Source organism: Aulostomus chinensis, chromosome 6 (genome assembly GCF_037954235.1).
Source record: "Aulostomus chinensis isolate RoL2024-O1b breed Wild chromosome 6, RoL_Achi_v1.0, whole genome shotgun sequence".
Taxonomy (NCBI): Eukaryota; Metazoa; Chordata; class Actinopteri; order Syngnathiformes; family Aulostomidae; genus Aulostomus; species Aulostomus chinensis.
In genome coordinates this window covers 3017271-3036290 of record NC_141325.1, presented here as the reverse complement: position 1 = coordinate 3036290, position 19020 = coordinate 3017271, and the positions used below count along the sequence as shown (strand labels likewise).

General features: G+C 46.4%; 1 protein-coding gene and 1 long non-coding RNA gene across 2 annotated transcripts; one reads left to right on the top strand and one right to left on the bottom strand.

The window, feature by feature from the left end:
- Positions 1–751: 751 nt before the first annotated feature.
- On the bottom strand, positions 752–18275 carry abhd17b (abhydrolase domain containing 17B, depalmitoylase). Its single transcript, XM_086205862.1, has 4 exons — positions 17763–18275; positions 15084–15560; positions 3787–3966; positions 752–3094 (listed from the first exon to the last, which is right to left on the bottom strand). Exons 2-4 carry the CDS (start codon positions 15548–15550, stop codon positions 2875–2877), a joined length of 867 nt encoding a protein of 288 aa, XP_086061988.1. The 5' UTR covers positions 15551–15560; positions 17763–18275; the 3' UTR covers positions 752–2874.
- Positions 3941–5273, top strand: LOC147259722 (uncharacterized). Its single transcript, XR_015116387.1, has 3 exons — positions 3941–4002; positions 4147–4313; positions 4390–5273. It is a non-coding gene; the product is annotated as an uncharacterized LOC147259722 (long non-coding RNA).
- Positions 18276–19020: the final 745 nt, after the last annotated feature.

The window sequence follows — 19020 nt, the reverse complement described above, 5'->3', positions numbered from 1 at the left end:
AGAATTTCTTAAAAGCACTGTCTTACTTAACTTCTGTACATCAATATTAATGTCCATGCGAATTGTAAATATATTTATGCATCATAACTAGCTTATTCTTGTTATAATTCACTGAAAGCCGCACATTGCAATTTGAGGGTATTATGTTTACAATCCGCCGTTCTAAAGTCCCCAATATAAAATTTAATAATAATAAAAAAAACACGTTTAGGTCACGGGACTGAAAGTGATAGATATGAAATTCTCCCGTACGCAAGCTTGTTTACCGTCTGTTGGTGAAGCAACTGCACGTGTATATAACTCGTTACAGAGACCAGCCACGTCTCTAGTCCCAGTGGAGTTCATCTGGAGTTGGGACGTGTCGTTTTCGCTCTGAGACAAAGGAAATAAGAGATTCTAAGCAGCTCCTAAACGTCTCACTAAAAGCATGGGACTGAGGGGAGGGGCTTAAGTCAGAGCCACACTGCCTTCTGCTGGTGACAAGACCAAACAACGAACATAGAAAGACGATACAACCCTCCAAACAGATTTATTCATCATATCTTAGTCCACTCTAATCTCCCATTCATCTCCTCACCCAGTACTGTTAGTACTCCTGAGCCTAAAAGCTGCAGGGGACACATTTAAGACTCAGTCGGCTTTTCAGATCATCTCACACTGAACACTTCCCCCAACATGCAGAATACTGTAACTTCAGCAGAACTAAACTGGCACTGAATTATTTTGTATTGTACCACCTGTGTGTATGATTTAATACTACAGCGATAAAGGGAAAAGTATGAGGCATAGAAGGAGCTTTGGAGGATGCTTGAGCGTTGCTGTAATGCAGCCAAATCTCAGAGATTGTAGGAGGATCACAATCTTTTCCACCTCAAGTCTCATCAGAAATAAAATCAAAAATATTTACCCCCCAAAAAATAAAAAAAAACATTCCAAAAATAGTTTGTCAAATATCAGTTTTATTTTCTATCCACATTTTAATTACTATATTAATGTTATTACATATTAAGTCTTTCTGTATTGAAATAGGCTATACAAAAATGTAATCAAATCAGAGATGATATCAGTAGAGGTCACCAGCACAAAGGTCACCTGAAAAGCCAAAACAGTGAGCTAGCTTGGTCGAGAACAGTTGAGATGCGATGGCAACAGCTTGAGAAAGAAAAGCAAAAAAAAAGACAACATGCCTCGTACAAATATTATTTACAACGTGAAAGAAAAGCGTAACCGTGATGTTAAGACAGACATGAGTTGTGAAAAAGTCTCTTTATAACGTCAGAAAATCACCAGACACATGAGAGTCCCGATGGATCCGGGACGGTAGCACCCATCAGCCTCTCGGTGGTTCATCGTCACTCATCAACACGATCCGACCCCGTCTGGGAACTCAAGCTCGGGTCTAACACAGACGCGTGTTAGAGGCCCAAAATATGAGAGGCTGCATGCAGTAGCACTTTGACATTTCGCTCATCAGGGTTCTGATAGAGGCGTCAGGACAATAAATACAGCGGCTTTGTTTTGCCTCGTTCAGCATCTGAAGGGCAAATCAACCGTCAACAGTGGAGCAGGAAATGCCATGCAGACAGAAAAGAAAAAGAAAGAGAAGAGGAACGTTTTGTCCACGATGGAGGCCTTAAGAAGCTGAGCCACGTATGTTGACGTTGCTCATTGTCCCGGTGCTCCTTTCCAGGTCAAATACACTGGAAAGTAACGTGCCTCACAAAAGTTAAAAAAACAACAACAAAAAATCGATCTGCACCAGCCATGGGAGTAATTTTCAGTCCTAATTGACACTAGTGGTTTTAGTAGTTTATCATATGAAAAGATACATAAAGATCTAGATATACAGGCAAGATCCGTAATAATAACTATCGATTGTTTAACCGGTTCTCTTCAAAGATGAAGACAGAAAAACACTGTCAGAACTGGGCTTTAACATAATCATCATATCCAGACTGATACTTACTAAAGGGTCTGGTGGTGTAATGATACTGATCTTACAGTAACAATACTGCAAGGTGAGGTGGGTGTGGAAGTGATTTGAGAACATCGAGGAGTGTGCAGCACTCACGTCTGATTGGTCAATGAGAATCATTCTCAGCCGTCTAGCAGCCGGCGCCCTGCGGCGTATTGAACCGGTACCATCATGAGACTCGACAGAGAGTAAATGTAGGTCTGTTCCTCCATGGTTATCAGTACAAAGTACACTTCTTTGTTAGTACTTACAATATATTATACTACACATTTGGCAACACCGACACAGCTAGATCATGTCAGTTTGTCTTGAACCGTTCTTCAGTGACAGCTGATATGTGCAAATATCACGTATAATATATAAAAATAGAATAAACAATAATAAAAAAAATCATGGTGACTGCAGTGAGTAGGACCGAACCTGACATCAATGTCAGATGGAGTTCTGTTGGACTGGAGAGAGTCTGGCCCACTTTAGTCCAGTTGAGAGCAAGGCTGTTCCTCAGAACCTCTCCGTTCAGAACCGTGGTCCATCATAAAAGGCAGCAAAAAATGTGACACGCACGCTCTCTCCTACACAAGTTGTATATCGTCTACTTCCCCCTGCTTTCACACACTGTAGCGATGTGCAATTGTGCAACGTGAGGAGAAGAAAAATATTTTAAAAAAGCAAAATAAAACGGGTTTCCAGAAGATGGTTGAGAGCTGCAACGTGTGGAGTGGTCGGTACTGACGGGCTCTGGACCTCCAGTTGGGGGAAGAGGTGGTCAATAATGAGAATTCTGTCACTGAAACATCATCACTACACAGACAAACAGCACTTCTACCTGCATCACTTCACAAGAAAGAACCCTCCGAACACGATCCCCACGCTCCCCACCTCTCTCCTCCCCACAGCTTCTACAAGTTGACCAGCTCGTGTGCAACAAACTGTTTGAGTCTCTCCAGGTACTGTCCATAGAGCTCCACGTCATTGTGTCCGGCCCCCTCCACCCACAGCGGCTCCACGGGACGCTGGCAGCGCTCGTACAGCGCCAGGCCGTGAGAGAAGTCGATGACCTCATCCTCCGTACCGTGGATCACCAGAACAGGTGACGTCACCTTGGAAATCTTGTCGATGCTTTGGAGTAAAAAGACAAGAGAGTCAGTGAGGATTCGAAGAGCAAGCACAGCAGGTTAGTCAGTCACTATGAACCACACTGATGAGGATCCACCAGGGGGAGCTGGAGAGACACGTTTCAGCGCTGCCACTGTGCAGTCATGGGGAACAAAGTCCTGGTCAGGGTCTGGGTTCAGCTGTTCACTAGAAATTCAAATAACCACGTACATTTACGTGGTGTAGGAATCCCTGACTAACTGGACTTTAAACCACGAGTCAACATGCTGGTCTGATGTGGGGGGGGGGGGGGGCTGCAGCAACAACAAAGTGTCTCTGGACAAAGAGACAAACCTGATGATGTCTCTGGAAAACATGTTTCATTTGTGAAGAAAACACTGAATTGGTCAAAAGAAGCGCGCCTGCCACCAGCTGGAAGGGGGCGGACTGCCACCTACTGTTACGGGGGCAGACGTACTTAGATGAATAAATCACTTTTTCTCTGTCCCTGTTTTCTGGGACGACGACAGCCGCCCAAACCAATGTCCTAACTGAGCTGCAACTCGACTGACCTGTGCATGTAAACATGCTGAACATAATGTCCTAACAAGGATAGCTGTGTGTGTGTGTGTGTGTGTGTTCCACTGGATGATGCAGTGTGCGACACATTTAGCCTGGCCTTCACACGTGCCATCTGCCGTCTGCGGTCCACTCACTTTGGGAAGGCGTCAAAGCAGTGGGTCTTCTTGGTGTCAGGGAAGGCCACCCTCATGCCAGAGGTGAGCGGGGAGTGGAGGATGACTGCAGCGCTCTCATAACGAGACGCCAGGTCCACCGAAGGCACCGTGCCAATGCTCTGGCCGTACACGATCACGTTCTCCGGTCGGATGCCGTACCTGCGTGAAGGACACAGAATGTCACACGAGTAGCAGGTAAATAGCCTTCACTCTCACACAACGTCCGGCCTTCTGATGATCAGCAGGAGTTCAGCTGATTTTAATTTATTGCTATGCAATAAAACACATTTTACTGTTTGGCACAGTCTTGCAATGATTGTGCTCTATTCCGTGTTGCAGTGATGGTCGGGTGTCACAACCAAATGACAGGAGGAAGCTTTTCTGCTCAACAACAGAGGCAGAACGCACTCAGGTGCTTGGAAAGGAACTTTGTCAAAGGTGAAGATCGTCTCGTTTTCAAGAGAAACAAAAATGCATCAATGACATCGCAAGACGAGGAACTACAGGTAAACAGACATGTGGAAACACAGCACTCAGCCACACACCGCCCAAACCTGACAACACCTCTCAAACCATTTACAGACACAGCGAGCAGCAAGAACCAGATGTCCTCAGGCGAGCAAACCATGGCGTCCTAAAAGCACAGAGCAAAGGATGGTAAAGAAACAGACAGGTTGTTCCGATCGGGGGCTGCGGTGGATTTAAAGCCCAGACTAAAACAGTGATACAGAGCAAGCGTGTGTATACGAAACCGTATGGAAGCAGCTACTGTAGGTATTTATTGTAGGTGAAAATGCTCTCTAGAATTTGTCGAGAGCCTGGAAGGCTGCAATGTAGTCCATTAAATGCTACATGTAGAGGACGTAGATGTGACCCCCAGGTGTCCTGAGACACAATGTCAGCCTCATCTAGAACAGGTTCAGCTTACTGGGGAACAACTCTTATTCATAACTGAAAAGTAAAAACGTACTAATGATCAAGAGTGCTTAACAGCGCTTTTATTTCCTAATCTAATGAGGGCCCAACGTGAAGGTTTCGACACCCACATACCTAAAAAACAGCCACTTTCTCAAGTGTGAGCCGGTGAAGACTAACACTAACACTTTCGTGTCATCAGCAAAGAGAGCCAGCAGGATGTCTGGAGTCCAAGTCTGACAGGACCTTGTGGACGTGCGGGGGCACGCTAACGCAGGTGTTATTAATCAAATTAATTAGTCCTGTTCTGTTTGGTGCTGATCCTGCCAGCAAGCATCAACAGTAGCAGTACCTGGCCAAGCTAAACCGTAGCAACTCCACCTGCCTTCCATACAGCAGCCTGCACCTGCACGGTTTGATCAAATATCCAATTCCAATTATTTGGGATATTCGATGGGATATCAATCTTTTGAAATCGCTAAAATAATAATAAAAAAATCATTAAAAGGATTGAAATTTGTATCAAATACAGATTTTATTAAAGTCTTTTACTTACACCATCTGATCTACTCTTATTCAATTCAAATGGTGCGTTCACGCACAATTAGCGTCGAGGGAATATCACAACCTCCTGAAACGGCAGTCGGACATATTGCAATAACAGTCCGCTGCTTGATTTCATTTTTACCTGTGACAAAGTAGAACTGACAATACACTCACACAGCCAATCAGCCCCCCCCCCCCCCCGGCTGCTCCATCAGCAAACACACACCCAGCTGATAATAAGAGTCTGAGTAAGTCAGTTGTTGAATGGAACGCCACGCGGCCGAGAGTGACTCAGTGATTACATCGCCTCCGAAAACCATCACACAAAGAAGCGATACAAGCAGGGCTCGAGTTTTTCAGGACAGTCAAAGAGATGACCCCCCCCCCCCTCCCGCCCTGTGACGCAGGAGAAAGTCAGGGAAGAACAAAACAGGAGAGACAAAAAGAGACACTAACACAGGACTGAGGTTCCAGGAGAAACCGAACCACAGCTGATTAGGGAGAACTTGACCCACTCTCGCGATCAGCCAGTCAGCTGACAACCTGAAACCAAGCCTGAGAACACTGCATCTGTGTCTGCACCGCTGCGCTGCTGAATGAAGCAGAGGAAGCAGAGCGGCCGCCGCCGCCGCCGCCGCCGCTGCACCCCTCCATTATTAAAATTTACAACACTACAATCACAGCGCTGACGTCACTAGCAGCTCCACCACAGCGGGCTTACACAACAAAGTGCTGAACAACACATGAAGAACCGCCGGCACGGTGCTCTGATGCGGTTTTTACGATGAGGAACGTAGACCTGCTGCTGTAAGAGTACCAGGCATCACGGAAGTGCAGGCACATCCTCCCCAGGCCGGGCTGCAGCACTCATACACCCGTCTAGCTCGCAGACACTCAGTATCAGGATTAGAGGGACTGCTTGACCCTGGTGTGCCAGCTGGCCACCGTGTATAAATAGGGGTGAAATACTGGCACGGCTTGGGAAAGTGCTCCTGCAGACGCGGGGCTGAAAGCCTCTCTCCATTCCCAAACCATGGAGCTGTTTAACAGGAACAAAGACGACTGGGCGGAATTCTGGTTTCGGTTACTTGCCATACGCTGGGCGAAAGTTAAATCATTCGTCACCGAAGCGAAGGACAAAAAACACCTCATCGAGGTGATCCTGTGGAGGAGGAGGAGGGGGGAAGAAGCCCGTCGTGTCGATAAGCCTCCATTTGCCTGATCAAGAGAAAGTGATGACTGATGTTTATTTGATTTAGCTCGAATTAGAAAGTGAGCTCTGGATTAGGCATGTAAGGCTCAGCTTAACGATGGTGACATGTAAATTAGGCGCCAGGAGCTCAAGGATGCAGAATGCTCATTAAAATCCGCCTCGCCGAGGAGGAGGCGAGAGAGTTGAGTAACCTTTCGGTTTCGGTGTTGTGACGTCACTGGTTAGTCTCACGTGTCAGGTCAATTCACAACAGCTAAAGTTTTTAGAATTACTCAAGTACTCTGAAGATTTCTGATTTTGAACAAGAGAGGTGATGGTAAACATGAAATTGTGGTGTAACCGTGAATCTTACTTGGCAACACCACAGATACCTCTGGCTCCTCTGTGTGACTGCTAGCTTAGCGCCATCAGGAGCAGGGTCTTGACCGTTCACCCTGACCCTCCAAGGTTCAGAATCTGGGTCTGTCAGGACGTAAGCAACCTCAGCCTCTTGAGCAGTACCAGCCAGGATTAGCAGCAGCAGTCACTCTTCTGGTTATGGAGCGTTTTGTTCGTTGGCTGAGGGAAAGTAGTTCTGGCTGTGAATTAGTTTCTAAAATCCCATCGTTTTTGAAATTTTTACATCATAGTGAATGCTGCATACCTACCCCCTATTTCTACTCATGTAGGCAAAGACCTTTTTGGACAAAAGCTGTGCTAAGCGGTCCACCCACTGCCGTGCGTTGTGCTAACTCACTAGCCTGGGTCTCCACTCTATAACGAAGCACAGAGGAGAGACGGCCCGCTGTGGGGAGGATGACAAACAAGCAAGTTTCCCCCCCACCCAAAAAAAAAAAAGGGAGCAAGGAAATTCAGACATCACGTAATCAAGACACAGAGGCAAACTCCTCGGTGCAGAATCCCTCTGCTGCTCCCGGACAGTCCACGACCCCGAGAGTGGTTTTATCTTCTCGCTCAACAAAAGCACTCTCATGTTTGTCTCTGGCTTTGCTGTTATGAACATCTTTTATCAGTGGCGGCTTTGATAAAAATCTCCTATCTGTTCTTATTGCCTGTTTGTCACCGCATCAGGAAGCCCGTTATCACATAAAGCCTCAACACACACACACACACACACACACGTTGCAATGAAGTCATCACCAGGGAAGGGAGACTGAAACCATTGGACAGCCCACCTGTCAGCTGACAGCGTTCCAGATCGTACGAGCAGCGAGGCTCCCCCTGACCCTGCAGTGCCGCTCCGGCTTGGACAAGATGGGAGGTTTTTTTCCTCAAGGACTCGCATGGAAGCGCGATGAATAATGCAACGCTTGACCTTCTGACTTACCGTACAAGGTCACACCCCACCCTGCTCTCTTGACATGGTTTTTAGACCACTGGGGGTTTTCTCTCAAACATCCAGGGAAGTCCAAACAAAGACAATCAGGACTGAATTACACCTGCACTTGTGTTCACCCCCCCCCCCCCAGCAGGTGACCACAAGAGTACAATTTCCTCCTCTGCATTTGGACTTGAATAGAGCCCACCAAGATGGAGCCAGCCATGCTCAACGGATACACCCCTCCCCCGAAAACCTTCATCAATTGAGTCTCTTGACATGAATCCGATCTATTATGCATCACATCCTCCCGTGCTGCCCTGTTCCATTCCTGGCTCCCTCTTCGCTGCCCACCTATGGCTCCCTGAGGACCGGAGCGATTCTCATCCCAGAGCAGCCACGATGACTAACGGATATTTTAGGACATCCTGAGCATATGCACAGCCATTTTTCAGATTAGCGTACCATCTGCTCTACAGCGGGGGATCCTTTGCTCAGGACGTCAGTGTTAGTGTGTTTAGCACCTTTTACTCATTTCCATCTATTGTATATTTGTGTGTATCGAGCTGACAGCCTGACAACAATAGGTTACGAGGGGCCTGTTTGTTACTTAGACCCTTACACACATCTTAAAATAAGGCTGAGATGTGAGAACAATCGGTAGGAGAGGCATTAGTGCGATGCCTTCTGGAGGGGAGTCGTGGGAAGACCTCCACTTGTTGGTCTCGTCACTACAGGAAGAGTGACGTTTTCATTTGGATAAATACGATGGCTGACAAGGAAGTGAGTTCTTCTGGTTTGTTTTTGTTGGCCACCGTGTGCAAAGGCCTCGGTCTGAAAGCTCATTGGAAATCGGTTGCTAGGCTACCACTCAATATCAGACTACCAGGATTGACTGCTGGCCCGCCTCCATCTCAGAGGGTAAAGAAAATGATACGGTACCATTCTGGAGATGGACACATGAACACACACACACACACACACACACACACACACACACACACGCACACAGCCTCTTGTTAGCATTTGTAATCCAGGAGTGCAGCCGTGGAGGTTGTTTGTACGAACCTGCTGACGCATCTAACAACTGACTCATAATCATGCGAGCCACTCCCTGCTCAGGTGAAAGGAGTGCCTCATCTGCTGAGCCTGAACATAATCACCCCAGAGGAGTGTGTGAGAGTGTGTGTGTGTGTGTGCGCGTGTCTAGGTGAGCAGTCGTGGTTGCACTGCTGACAGCTGGCTGCCTACTGTCATGAGTCGAGTGAAAGCAGCCTCCACAAGTGTGTCAAAGAGACAATTTGCTGACTTGAGATAAGGAGGAGGAAAAGATCGAAAACCCAGCAGAATCTGGTGTGTTTGAAACGCCAAAGCAGCGCAGGCCGAGAGTGTGGGAGACATGAGGGCTACTCTCCTCTTCATCCAGCACGAGAGACGTGCAGGAGATGAAGGCTGGCGACTAGAGCGAGGCCGTGCTGTGGCCTTTTGATGTGATAAACACAATCTGGTTGATTCATGCTCAACAGGGTCAAAAGCCTGCTTTATCACAGTCGATTATGGGTTTGGTACAACCACGTAACGATAAGACAGACAGCCCAGTAGGAAAGGATGATAACATACGATCACATGATACAAGAGGTCTCATTTTGACGAAGCTGAGGAGATGTGCACGAGAAGCGTCTGTTAGAAATTCACAGTGTCTGTCCATACAACAGAGGAGCAGAGGCTCCATGCTTCCACGCAGACGCACAGTCCCAGAAGTGCCATAAAAAGGAACACATAACCTTCCCGCTCAGATTATGTGGCGATATTTGTTTACAATAAACAATTCATCATAATACTGGAATGTTTTTTTTATTCAGTTCAGTCTGCTAAACAACAAGCAAACAACCTTTAAAATGCCTGTTTTCTGCTCAGGCATAAATCTCCGTCTCCATCGGTCCTTGTCCTCCTGACTCAGCTTTGTCTCGCCTGCGTGTCCTCATAAATTTTGAGGGGATGTTTGTTCCTTTCGCTGCTACGGTGCTCAGCTGTCCGGCTCCTCCAATCAGTGGAAGTGGAGAACTGTCTGTGCCACTGAAATAAGACCAGACCCGTTTGTATACCTTCTTCTTCTTCTTCTATAATCACTGAATGCCATCTTTTTTGCAGATGAACGGCAATAAGGTGAAAAGAGGCTGCACCAACATTTGACGGAGAAATCAGTGCATCCCTATTTTAAGAAAAAAAGAAGAAAAAAAAAAGGAGTGATTCAGAAAAGTCCAATGTGGACGACTCCCTCCAATAACTGGGAACCAGACATGCGATTAACAACAACAACATGAAACTCCACAGTCAGTAAACACAGAAGCGCGACCAGGCAGTGTGCAGCGGGACTCGGAGGAACTGATCTCAGCCTCCTAAACTATCGCACATGACCAAGCTAAAAAAACCACACAAAAAATACTTATATCGTTTATCATTACCAGCACTGCACGACTGTTAATCACAGCAAACAATTGGTCCTGATTAAGGGCACGGTTCTCTGATTTAAAACCTGATTCTCTTTGCTGGTCCTTTGTGCATCTAAAAAGAAGAAAGAAAAAAAAAAACACAAGCCGAGAACAATAAAATCAGAAAAAACAGAGCAGAAAACACGGCAGACAGACGCAGTGTCATTCTCTCTGCACTGGAAGGGAAGAAGCGCCACGTTTCTGTCTGTCAAGGACGCCTTTCACATTCGACACTGTCTTTTTGACAGAACTGACTGTGTGGCTTTTGTGGGCAATGAATTCTAAAACAAAACATGAAAAGTTTGACACGTTCAAGCAAAGGAATGTGCCGTCGCATCCACACGCGTGTTCGAGCCATGAGAAAAGCAGGATCTTCTCCACAGCAGCGAACCATTTCCTGTATGCAGGTCCTTTATGATCAAGAGTTTCCTGTTTAACTTGCCAGGTTCCTTATTTAAACAAGAATTACCGCCTCACAGTTGATTCCCTCCACCAAGCAGTCAAGCTTCAGTGCATCTACCGCCAGACTCGCAACACCGGAGGAGGAGTTTTATGAAAAGTTCTTTCTCGGGAATATGGAACTCCTTGTTCTCTCTGAGCGGGACTGAGACGGCCATGGATCACGTCCAGACGAGCCAAACGGGATATGAAGTAATGGCCAGAAATGCGCAGTGACCTTTGTCCACCAAAATCTAGTCGGTTCATCTTGGAATCCGCTTGAAAGTTTGTACCAAATGTGAAGGAATCCCCTCGAGGTGCTGCTCAGATACTGTCTGATTCCAGCCACTAACGAACAACCTAGTCTATTGCGTAACGTGGTACATTGTGGAAGGGCTTGTTGTGACAGTCTTTCACCAGTGGACCCACTAATGTGACCCAGCAGCACTGGACCCTGGAGGGAACTCTACGGAGGGCCATCTATCACGTCCTGAGAAATTAACGGAAACGTCCAAATCTGCCCAAATATTTGACGAGCGCTTCCTTTTCCCCCAAACTCCACCCCTCCATCACGTTTGTTGAGAATCAGCCTGGTAGTTTTTGTTTTTTTATGTAATCCCACAGACTAATAAACTGCGTTGAAGACATAACCTGCTTTGTGAGGGTCACAAACGCCCACACCAGCACGGGCACGGGAGGAGCACTCCACGCACTCCCAGCCCACTTATTTCTGATTTATTCACGCAGCTTTGACTCTCTTCTCTAGCAGCCTCTAGTTTGCCCTCGGCTATATTTGCCCTCTCCTCTCTAAGTCACTCCTTTGTCTTCCCGGGGGGTCTACAAAAACAGCCTGGATGATTTACTTCCTCCTCATCCACATCAATAAAAAGGCACAAATATGGTGGACTTATTGCTCACTCTCTCTAAAACAGACGTGCAGAAATACACTGCCAGAAGAACACACATGGATGTGTTGTTTATCGTCTTGTGGACCTCAAAGAAGGTTTTTCTAGGAGGCAAAACCAGACGAGAAGAAAAAGAGAAGCTTGCAAAAGACAAACCGCAGAGACGATGGCGTGTGGGAGTGAACACAGCAGGCTAACGTCCCACTGTCCTCATCCCGTTTGGACATTAACAGGGTGAATCGATTCACACACCCAAGTGCCTTCCGGTTCACCTTTTTGTCATCACACGACAAAACAAGTCAGCCAGCCACGCGCCTTTCAAACAGCAGACACAGATTCAAAGACTTCCGAAGAAAACCAGATAATTCTGAGTTCAGCAGCTCACGCACAGTAAAGTTTGTCTCCTCGTCCAGGAATGCCTCGTTTTAGTGAGGATTTCAGCCGCTATGACGAGAATCTCCTCAACGTTTCCCTTTTCCAGGTTCAACGTTGCAGAGGATCGCTTGGAGCGCCGGGCTGGTTAGGGGCCAGCTGATTATATCTATCTATCTATCTTTATCTAGATGTATACACACACATATATATACACAGATATATACACACACATCTATATATATAGATATAGATATATATACACACACATGCCGTACATCCCCTCCACATTATTTAGATGTGTTGGTCAGATATCCAACTTAGTGCAGCTTCAGTCAGACCGACATGTTTACATGAATTCAAAACATCTTGTCGCCGTCAGCCTGCAACCATAAAGGGACTTTTTTTTCTAGTGTCGTGAACTTCCGGACCGCTGCTGTTCGTTCTTTCGAGATGGAGACAAAAGACAGCAGAAGAAATGTCTGCCATCAGGAGACGCTGAAGTAGCATCACGAGCAGCAGTTGAATGATACATGAACAGTAACGAAGACGTCAGGAGGAGGAGAACAAGTGCATCAAGTTTGAGAGTGGTGTGTAGGGGAGCGGTGACACAACCTCTCTCCTAAACGCTGCACGGCTTCCATTCTGGCATCGTCAGGGTCCTCTAACAGCATCCACGCTGCCGTCGCCGTCGTAACACAGACGTTACGCTCGAAGGACTATTTTTAGAGCTCACCAGACTATGACTTGATGACACGTGCCTGTAAGTCAATCCATAATCAAATCTGCCTCGCATGGGACTGGAACACAGTGCAAAGGACATATTTACAGTCATCAAGTTGATAAACACGCCTGTAAAAATAACTGATAGACAGACAGATGTGAGCACACTAGAATATTAAAATGACAGCAGAAATGGTAATGTTGCAGGAACTGAACACTCAGCCTTCAGAACATGGGATGATCGATCAATATTCTGATCTCCAGCACCTGGAACAGCCCAAAAGTCCAGAATGGGTGGAGCCCTGACACGAAGCACTTCAGGTTCACTTCAAAACTAAACACCCGCCTGATTAACTTCAGGCTTCGTTAGCGTGAAACTCGTCTTTACCAATCAGCGGAAGTGGGTTTTCCGTCCTTAAATATCAGAAGATGCATTTTCTCCCACTCACACCTCCACGCAGCCAGCGGCTCCTCGCTGCCGCCCGCAGGAACATCACGTTGATGTCATCATGTCAACCACCACTCCTTACCTTCTCCACCCAGGATTTTATCAGGGCACCCCCCCCCCCCCAACCAGCTCTTCCACATCTTTTCCCTTCTTGTCCTGCCCCTCAGATGGACGCTCTTCACATCCTGATTTAACGGTCGTGGGAAGAAAAGTTGGCACCTCTGAATTCAAAGGCATGATTCAGAATATCTTCAAAATAGACGCAACTAATACTTTCAAGGGCAGAATATTGGATTAAAATGTCCAGGGTTGCTGAACAAAAGGGGAGAAAAGAAAAAAGCAAACTTACATAACAAGAAAACTACAAACAAATATTGGCAGGCTTCACTAATATTTTGGTTGCGTAACCTTTGGCAACACTGACGGCCACTGAGCTAAACTTTCAACTTGTCTGCTGGCGCTTGCTGACACACATTGTGATGCCTCCGAGCTCTTTTAGGTTTGCAGAAGGCCTTTTTGCAATGGCAGATTTCAGCTCCCTCGGTGGGATTTAGGTCAGGACTGATTGCTGGCCCGTTTAAAAACACTCCATCTTTTTCCTTTTCAACCCTCCTTTGTGCTGCTGGATGTGTGCTTTGGCTCGCTGTCCTGACCTTCGCCTCAAACCCTCTCCTCTGACACTGGCGAACAGATTTCACTCCGCGTTGCCTTGACATTCTTCTGACTTCATCACTCCTTTGATACATTCGGGGGCCTCCGGTATCAGAGGCAGCAAAGCAACCACGCAGCACGCGAGAACCTCCACCGGGTCCTCCTGTTGGGAGGGTGGCAAAGAGCTCTACTTTCTAGAATGATTCTTGGAGAGTTTTTGCTTTTCTGTGCGTTTCTTTCACAGTGGAGTCCTCCCTGGCTTTCACCCATGCATCTGGCACCAGCTGCAATCACCACCCCTGCTTGCTCCGGGTCAGCCTGCAGCCATTTAGACGTGAAGGCACCAATCAGTATAAACCTCTACAGACCTCTGATTTAGTTCCTTGTGACAGGTGAAGGGAGATTCACTGATGGCATTTTCATGTTGTTGTTTTTTCTTCTGATGCACTGAAACTTCTTTCCTTTTCACCATTATAAACATCAAACTGGACCCAGTCAGCCAGTCTTTACGCAGTAAACACACTTCATTGGTTAATTTGTGTCATATGAACACTGACAATATACTGGAGACTCTGACCGTTTTTCATTTAGTTTGAGGAAGTAAATCAAATGAAAAAGGGTACAAATAATTGTTTGCAGTGTACCTTTTGTGTCTGTTTTATGGTTCATGAAAGCAGTATTTTGAAAATGTTTTTCAATAAGTTTAGACATTTCAAGATCTCTACGAAAACATTCTAAATTATGGACAACAAATTCAGGGGTGCAAACCCTTCTGACCATCATGTCTGCTTTTATTTCAGTGGCTCCTGTTGAACACTGGGACATCCCCCGTGCTGGAGGCATCCGCGACATAAAAAGATCTGCTATTATTATAAATCTTTCCTGTTAGCCAACAGCTTACTTTCCAGTTGGGGAGATGTAGGGGAAACATTACGCGAGGCTAAATTAACTTTAACTGCCTAACAATAAAGTGCTTTTTTGCCACGTTTCATAAAAAGGCTTTTGAAGTTTAATTTTTGCCGTTTAACCTCTGTGCTGCCGCCTCCTCTCGTTGAGTTGTGGGCTCTGAGCTGAATTCCCCCCAACCTTGATGACTCCAAAGGGTTTGTTAATGCTCCTCTACAGGATAGCACGTCGTATTCCTGCCGCAACCAACTGGTACATCATCAGCACCTCCCATTAAACAACCCCGTTTCTTCCACGTCATCGTTCCTTCCTCTCCCCTCCTTCCATCACCATTGTCGCCACTCCTTACCGTGAACGGAGTGCCTGCCAGGCAGCGTCTACGTCAGCGTACAGGTTCTTCTCTGAAGGCTTCCCAGAACTAGCGCCATACCCCGAGTAGTCGTAAGAGAACACGTTGCAGTTGATCCTGGAACCCAGACCGATATAGAAGCTGCTCATCTGGCCCAAGTCCACGGCGTTTCCATGGGAGAACAACAGTGTGTAACGGGCACTTGGCGAGCAGCGGACAAACATGCAAGCAATCCGGTTCCCTCTTGAGGTGCGAGTCATGAAGCACTCAATGGCGTCCCTCTCACGGGCCGAGTACTGCCAGTCGGCTCGCTCAGAGAGGTGCAGCGTCCATCGGCTGCCGCTCTCGTCACACATGAGGCTGTAGGTGGGCTCTGGGGGCAGGAAGGCCAGCTTGGAGGCTATCTTGCTGGGGCACGGAGGACAGCAGAACAGGCAACATAACTCGCTGATGGATAAGTGGTTCATCCTGAGAACACTGCGAAAGAAGAGTGCAAAGGGTTAGAAACAGAAAGAAATATATTCACTGTAGAAGGAACTGGCTTTGAAAGAACATCAGGCCTCTTTCAGACAAGCAGATTACCGCAACATCCCCTGCAGACTGATCACATGGAAAACACCACAAGAGAATATTTGTACCACAACATTCTTGAATAATGTTCACACTCAAAAAACAAACACTTGTCTTTGTAAAGTGGAGAAGTAGGGGGTGTCCAGGACTCGGCCGAAAAGACAGGCCTGTTGTTTTTACTACTTCCCCTCTTCAGAACTGCTTGGCTCTCTTGAACCAGGACATTAAGGAAGATATAGTCCTGATGGCGAGGAGTGCTTCTTCTTCGACTGCCTCCAGGCTCCACGCCACTCAGACAGTATCGACTCTTTCACGCTGCACCTGGACGCCCACCGACGGCCATCTTTTAGACATTCCAGGTGCTTCTGAGTAGCCATCGCCTCACTAGAGATGCCAACAAGCCACTACTGACAAAGCTGGTTGGTCAGAAAGTGTTCCAGGAATCCCCTGTAGGCTTCTAACGCCATTGTCCAATGTTTTCTTGTAATTTGACTCACACATTTTGCAGAGTCACCCCACTCTTTTTTTTTTTTGAATAGAGAGAAAAGAAGCATTATGTCACGTTATGACAATGTGCAGCAGATTGTATTTCCCATGTAGGCGTTAGAAGATATTCCACCCTGCTATAACACCCTTGCAGTTAAATCCTCGAGTCAGTGTGAACAGGTCTGTATTATACAGCTGAACGGGACTCTTTCCTCCATTTTTAGTCTCTAAGCTGCTAAAGCTCTTGACAGGTTTCATGGAAACTGAGTAATCAGCAACTTTCAAATCCTGCCACATATGCTTGGACTGCCTGAGAGTGGCTTAATATTAGTCATTCCAATGAGGCAAAGCTCAGTCTGCAGCAGCCTTTCTGGAACATACCTGCGCTTTTATTTCACCCTCTTCAACTTTCTCGATGCTGCTGCTGCTGCTTCCAGAGCAGCACCCCAACAGCCACCTCAGGGCCTCAAAGTAGAGATGATGCGTGTGTGTGTGTGTGTGCGTGCGTGGATGTGTGTGTGTTTTATGCTACTGTGCTCAATTTGTGTTCCCAAGACTACAGAGCCTTCTTCCACTTCATTTACCACGAGCCCCCTGGCAAATTCTTGTCCAGCTATCATGTGAGGGTTTTCTTTCTTCTTTCTTTTAAACACCGGATCTCTCCCTGTAAAACTGAGAGTGAACCCACCTGATCCCGCTGGAAACTCTTGGTGACCTCCATTATCAGCAGGCTTCACTTTCCTGTCTGCTCTTTAGGGGTGCAGGATTTCAGAAAACCCTAATTGCGATTATTATTATTATTATTATTATTATTATTATTAATGAAACTGAAACAGCAACACAATTTGCATTATTCAAAAGGAACATGAATTTTTACATCATTATACTAAACTTAACTTGAAAACCCATTCAAATATTCATCGTGCTATTTTTGTGTTCCAAAAGAGACATCTGGAGAACCTGACGTGTCTCTGCAGCACTGGAATATGACATCCAGAAGGGTATTTTGACACACAATGAGTCTTTAATAAATATTGGGATTATAAAATGGCAGTAAACCAAACTGAAGTTAACTTCTATCAGCCGTGCAACCCTTCTGCTCCCACTGACTGATGGTTCGTGACTGACGGGCATATTTAAATCCACCAGTTGTTTGCTTTGTCCCCCCCCCCAACTCTGTAAGGTACCAAAAGACATGTTCTTGTCCTCAGCACCGAGGTTTTGTTTTCTCGCAGTGAAGCAGGCCCCTCATCACCTCCGCACGCGGTAATTACACACAGGTGACTTCCACTCATCCCTAATTACCTGTGTGTACCATGATCACCTTCCTGTGCCTGAGAGGATTTAGGGTTCCCGCCTTGCTGTGACATCACACAGCACCTGCTACCTCAATGTGGGGGCTTGTTTGCTTCCCCATAATCCCCAAAATAGCCCCCGATGAGCGGAACGGGGCCCCGTATTGATTTAGTATAAAATGGACGCAGTGTCTTCAGAGGTTACTCTGGCTCGAAACTGGTTTGTTGAGGTTTTGTTTCTAGTGGCTCTCCTGCTGAGTGTGATGGGCCAACCGCACCAGTATGTTTATAGTGAAACAATCGTCATAATAACGATCCGGAACATTACCTGGACGTGGCTTTTCTCGGTATCCTACGGTGACAGTGACGGCCAACGTAGCCAGGTGTTGTTTTCGCACCAAGCCAATTAATCTATCTTCTCGACGCCCGCCGGTTGACAAGGTTATCCCCGGCTGGATTAGCCTCTGCCCCGGCTCGGTGTCCACTTGGTCGGAGTGTGTCGAGGAGTCCCTGTTGACAGCACAGCTGGAAGTTCCTACAGGCTAACTGCTTCGTCCTCCAGCCCAGACAGCTTCCGAGTTTCCTTTTCCTCCGCTCGCTTCTCTCAACACAGGATCCTGAGTGATAACAAGGTCGACTCATTCAGGACAGCTGGACAACTCGACGGCGGCATGGATAAATTCCACAAACGTCTAAAATCGACTAGAATCTCGTCCGGTGCCCGTTCTAGTGAGCCAGGCAGTTAACGGCAGTATCACTTGACTCGGGAACATCACCGCTTTCCCTCTGAATATCGCTCAGATCGCTATCTCGGCTTGGAGCTACGGAGGGGGCGGGGAATGCGGTGATTGACAGGTTCATCGACCAACAGGAGAGAAGCTTGGGAAATGAGGGCAGAAGCGACTGGCGGGGGGACCGTTTGACTGGCGTTTATTGAACCAATCGACGATTACTATTGCGAGATGCTGTCCAATCAGCACATAGCAGGGCGTCCCTAACGTCAGTCGCATGACGTAATTGGCACGAACTATTTTATTGGGCGGTTGATGTTTTTAATGCAGAGGGAGGACCCGGATTGAGTCTATTTTATTTAACGACCGAGATGGTTGTAACCAAAACAGCTGTTGGGAAAACACGTATCTCTTGTCACACTATCAACAATTAATACGTCATACATACACATATTTTTAAAGATAATGGAAAAGATTTTTTTAAAACAAAATTAAAGAGACAACCTCAAACTCACGAAAGACTTTAACCTCTGGTTTAACCAAATTTTATATTCACAAATCTAAATTTTTAAACAAAAATCGTAATTTGTTTGAGCTATCTGCCCATACCAGAAAATGCATTCATTTAGAATGTACGAACAAGGAAGCTAGTCAGACGTATACCCACTGTAAGTTTTGCAAGATATTTATTTGAATATATATTTAGTTTTTTCAACAGTATGAAATCTTAATGAGCAATTTCTTGAAGTATAATCGTCTTTTCATGCGGTGTGAATTATACATGTGATTGTGAATGTCATCTTTTAACTCCGTATGCCTACTTCTAAATATACATTTATCTCTTATTTCAACAGT

Excerpts from the sequence above, each read along its gene's own strand:
- abhd17b (XM_086205862.1), bottom strand. The coding sequence starts at position 15,550 with ATGAACCACTTATCCATCAGCGAGTTATGTTGCCTGTTCTGCTGTCCT. Across the intron at positions 3,967-15,083 it reads TGGCAGGCACTCCGTTCACG|GTACGGCATCCGACCGGAGA; the intron begins GTAAGGAGTGGC and ends TCCTTCACGCAG. Across the intron at positions 3,095-3,786 it reads TGCTTTGACGCCTTCCCAAA|CATCGACAAGATTTCCAAGG; the intron begins GTGAGTGGACCG and ends TTTACTCCAAAG.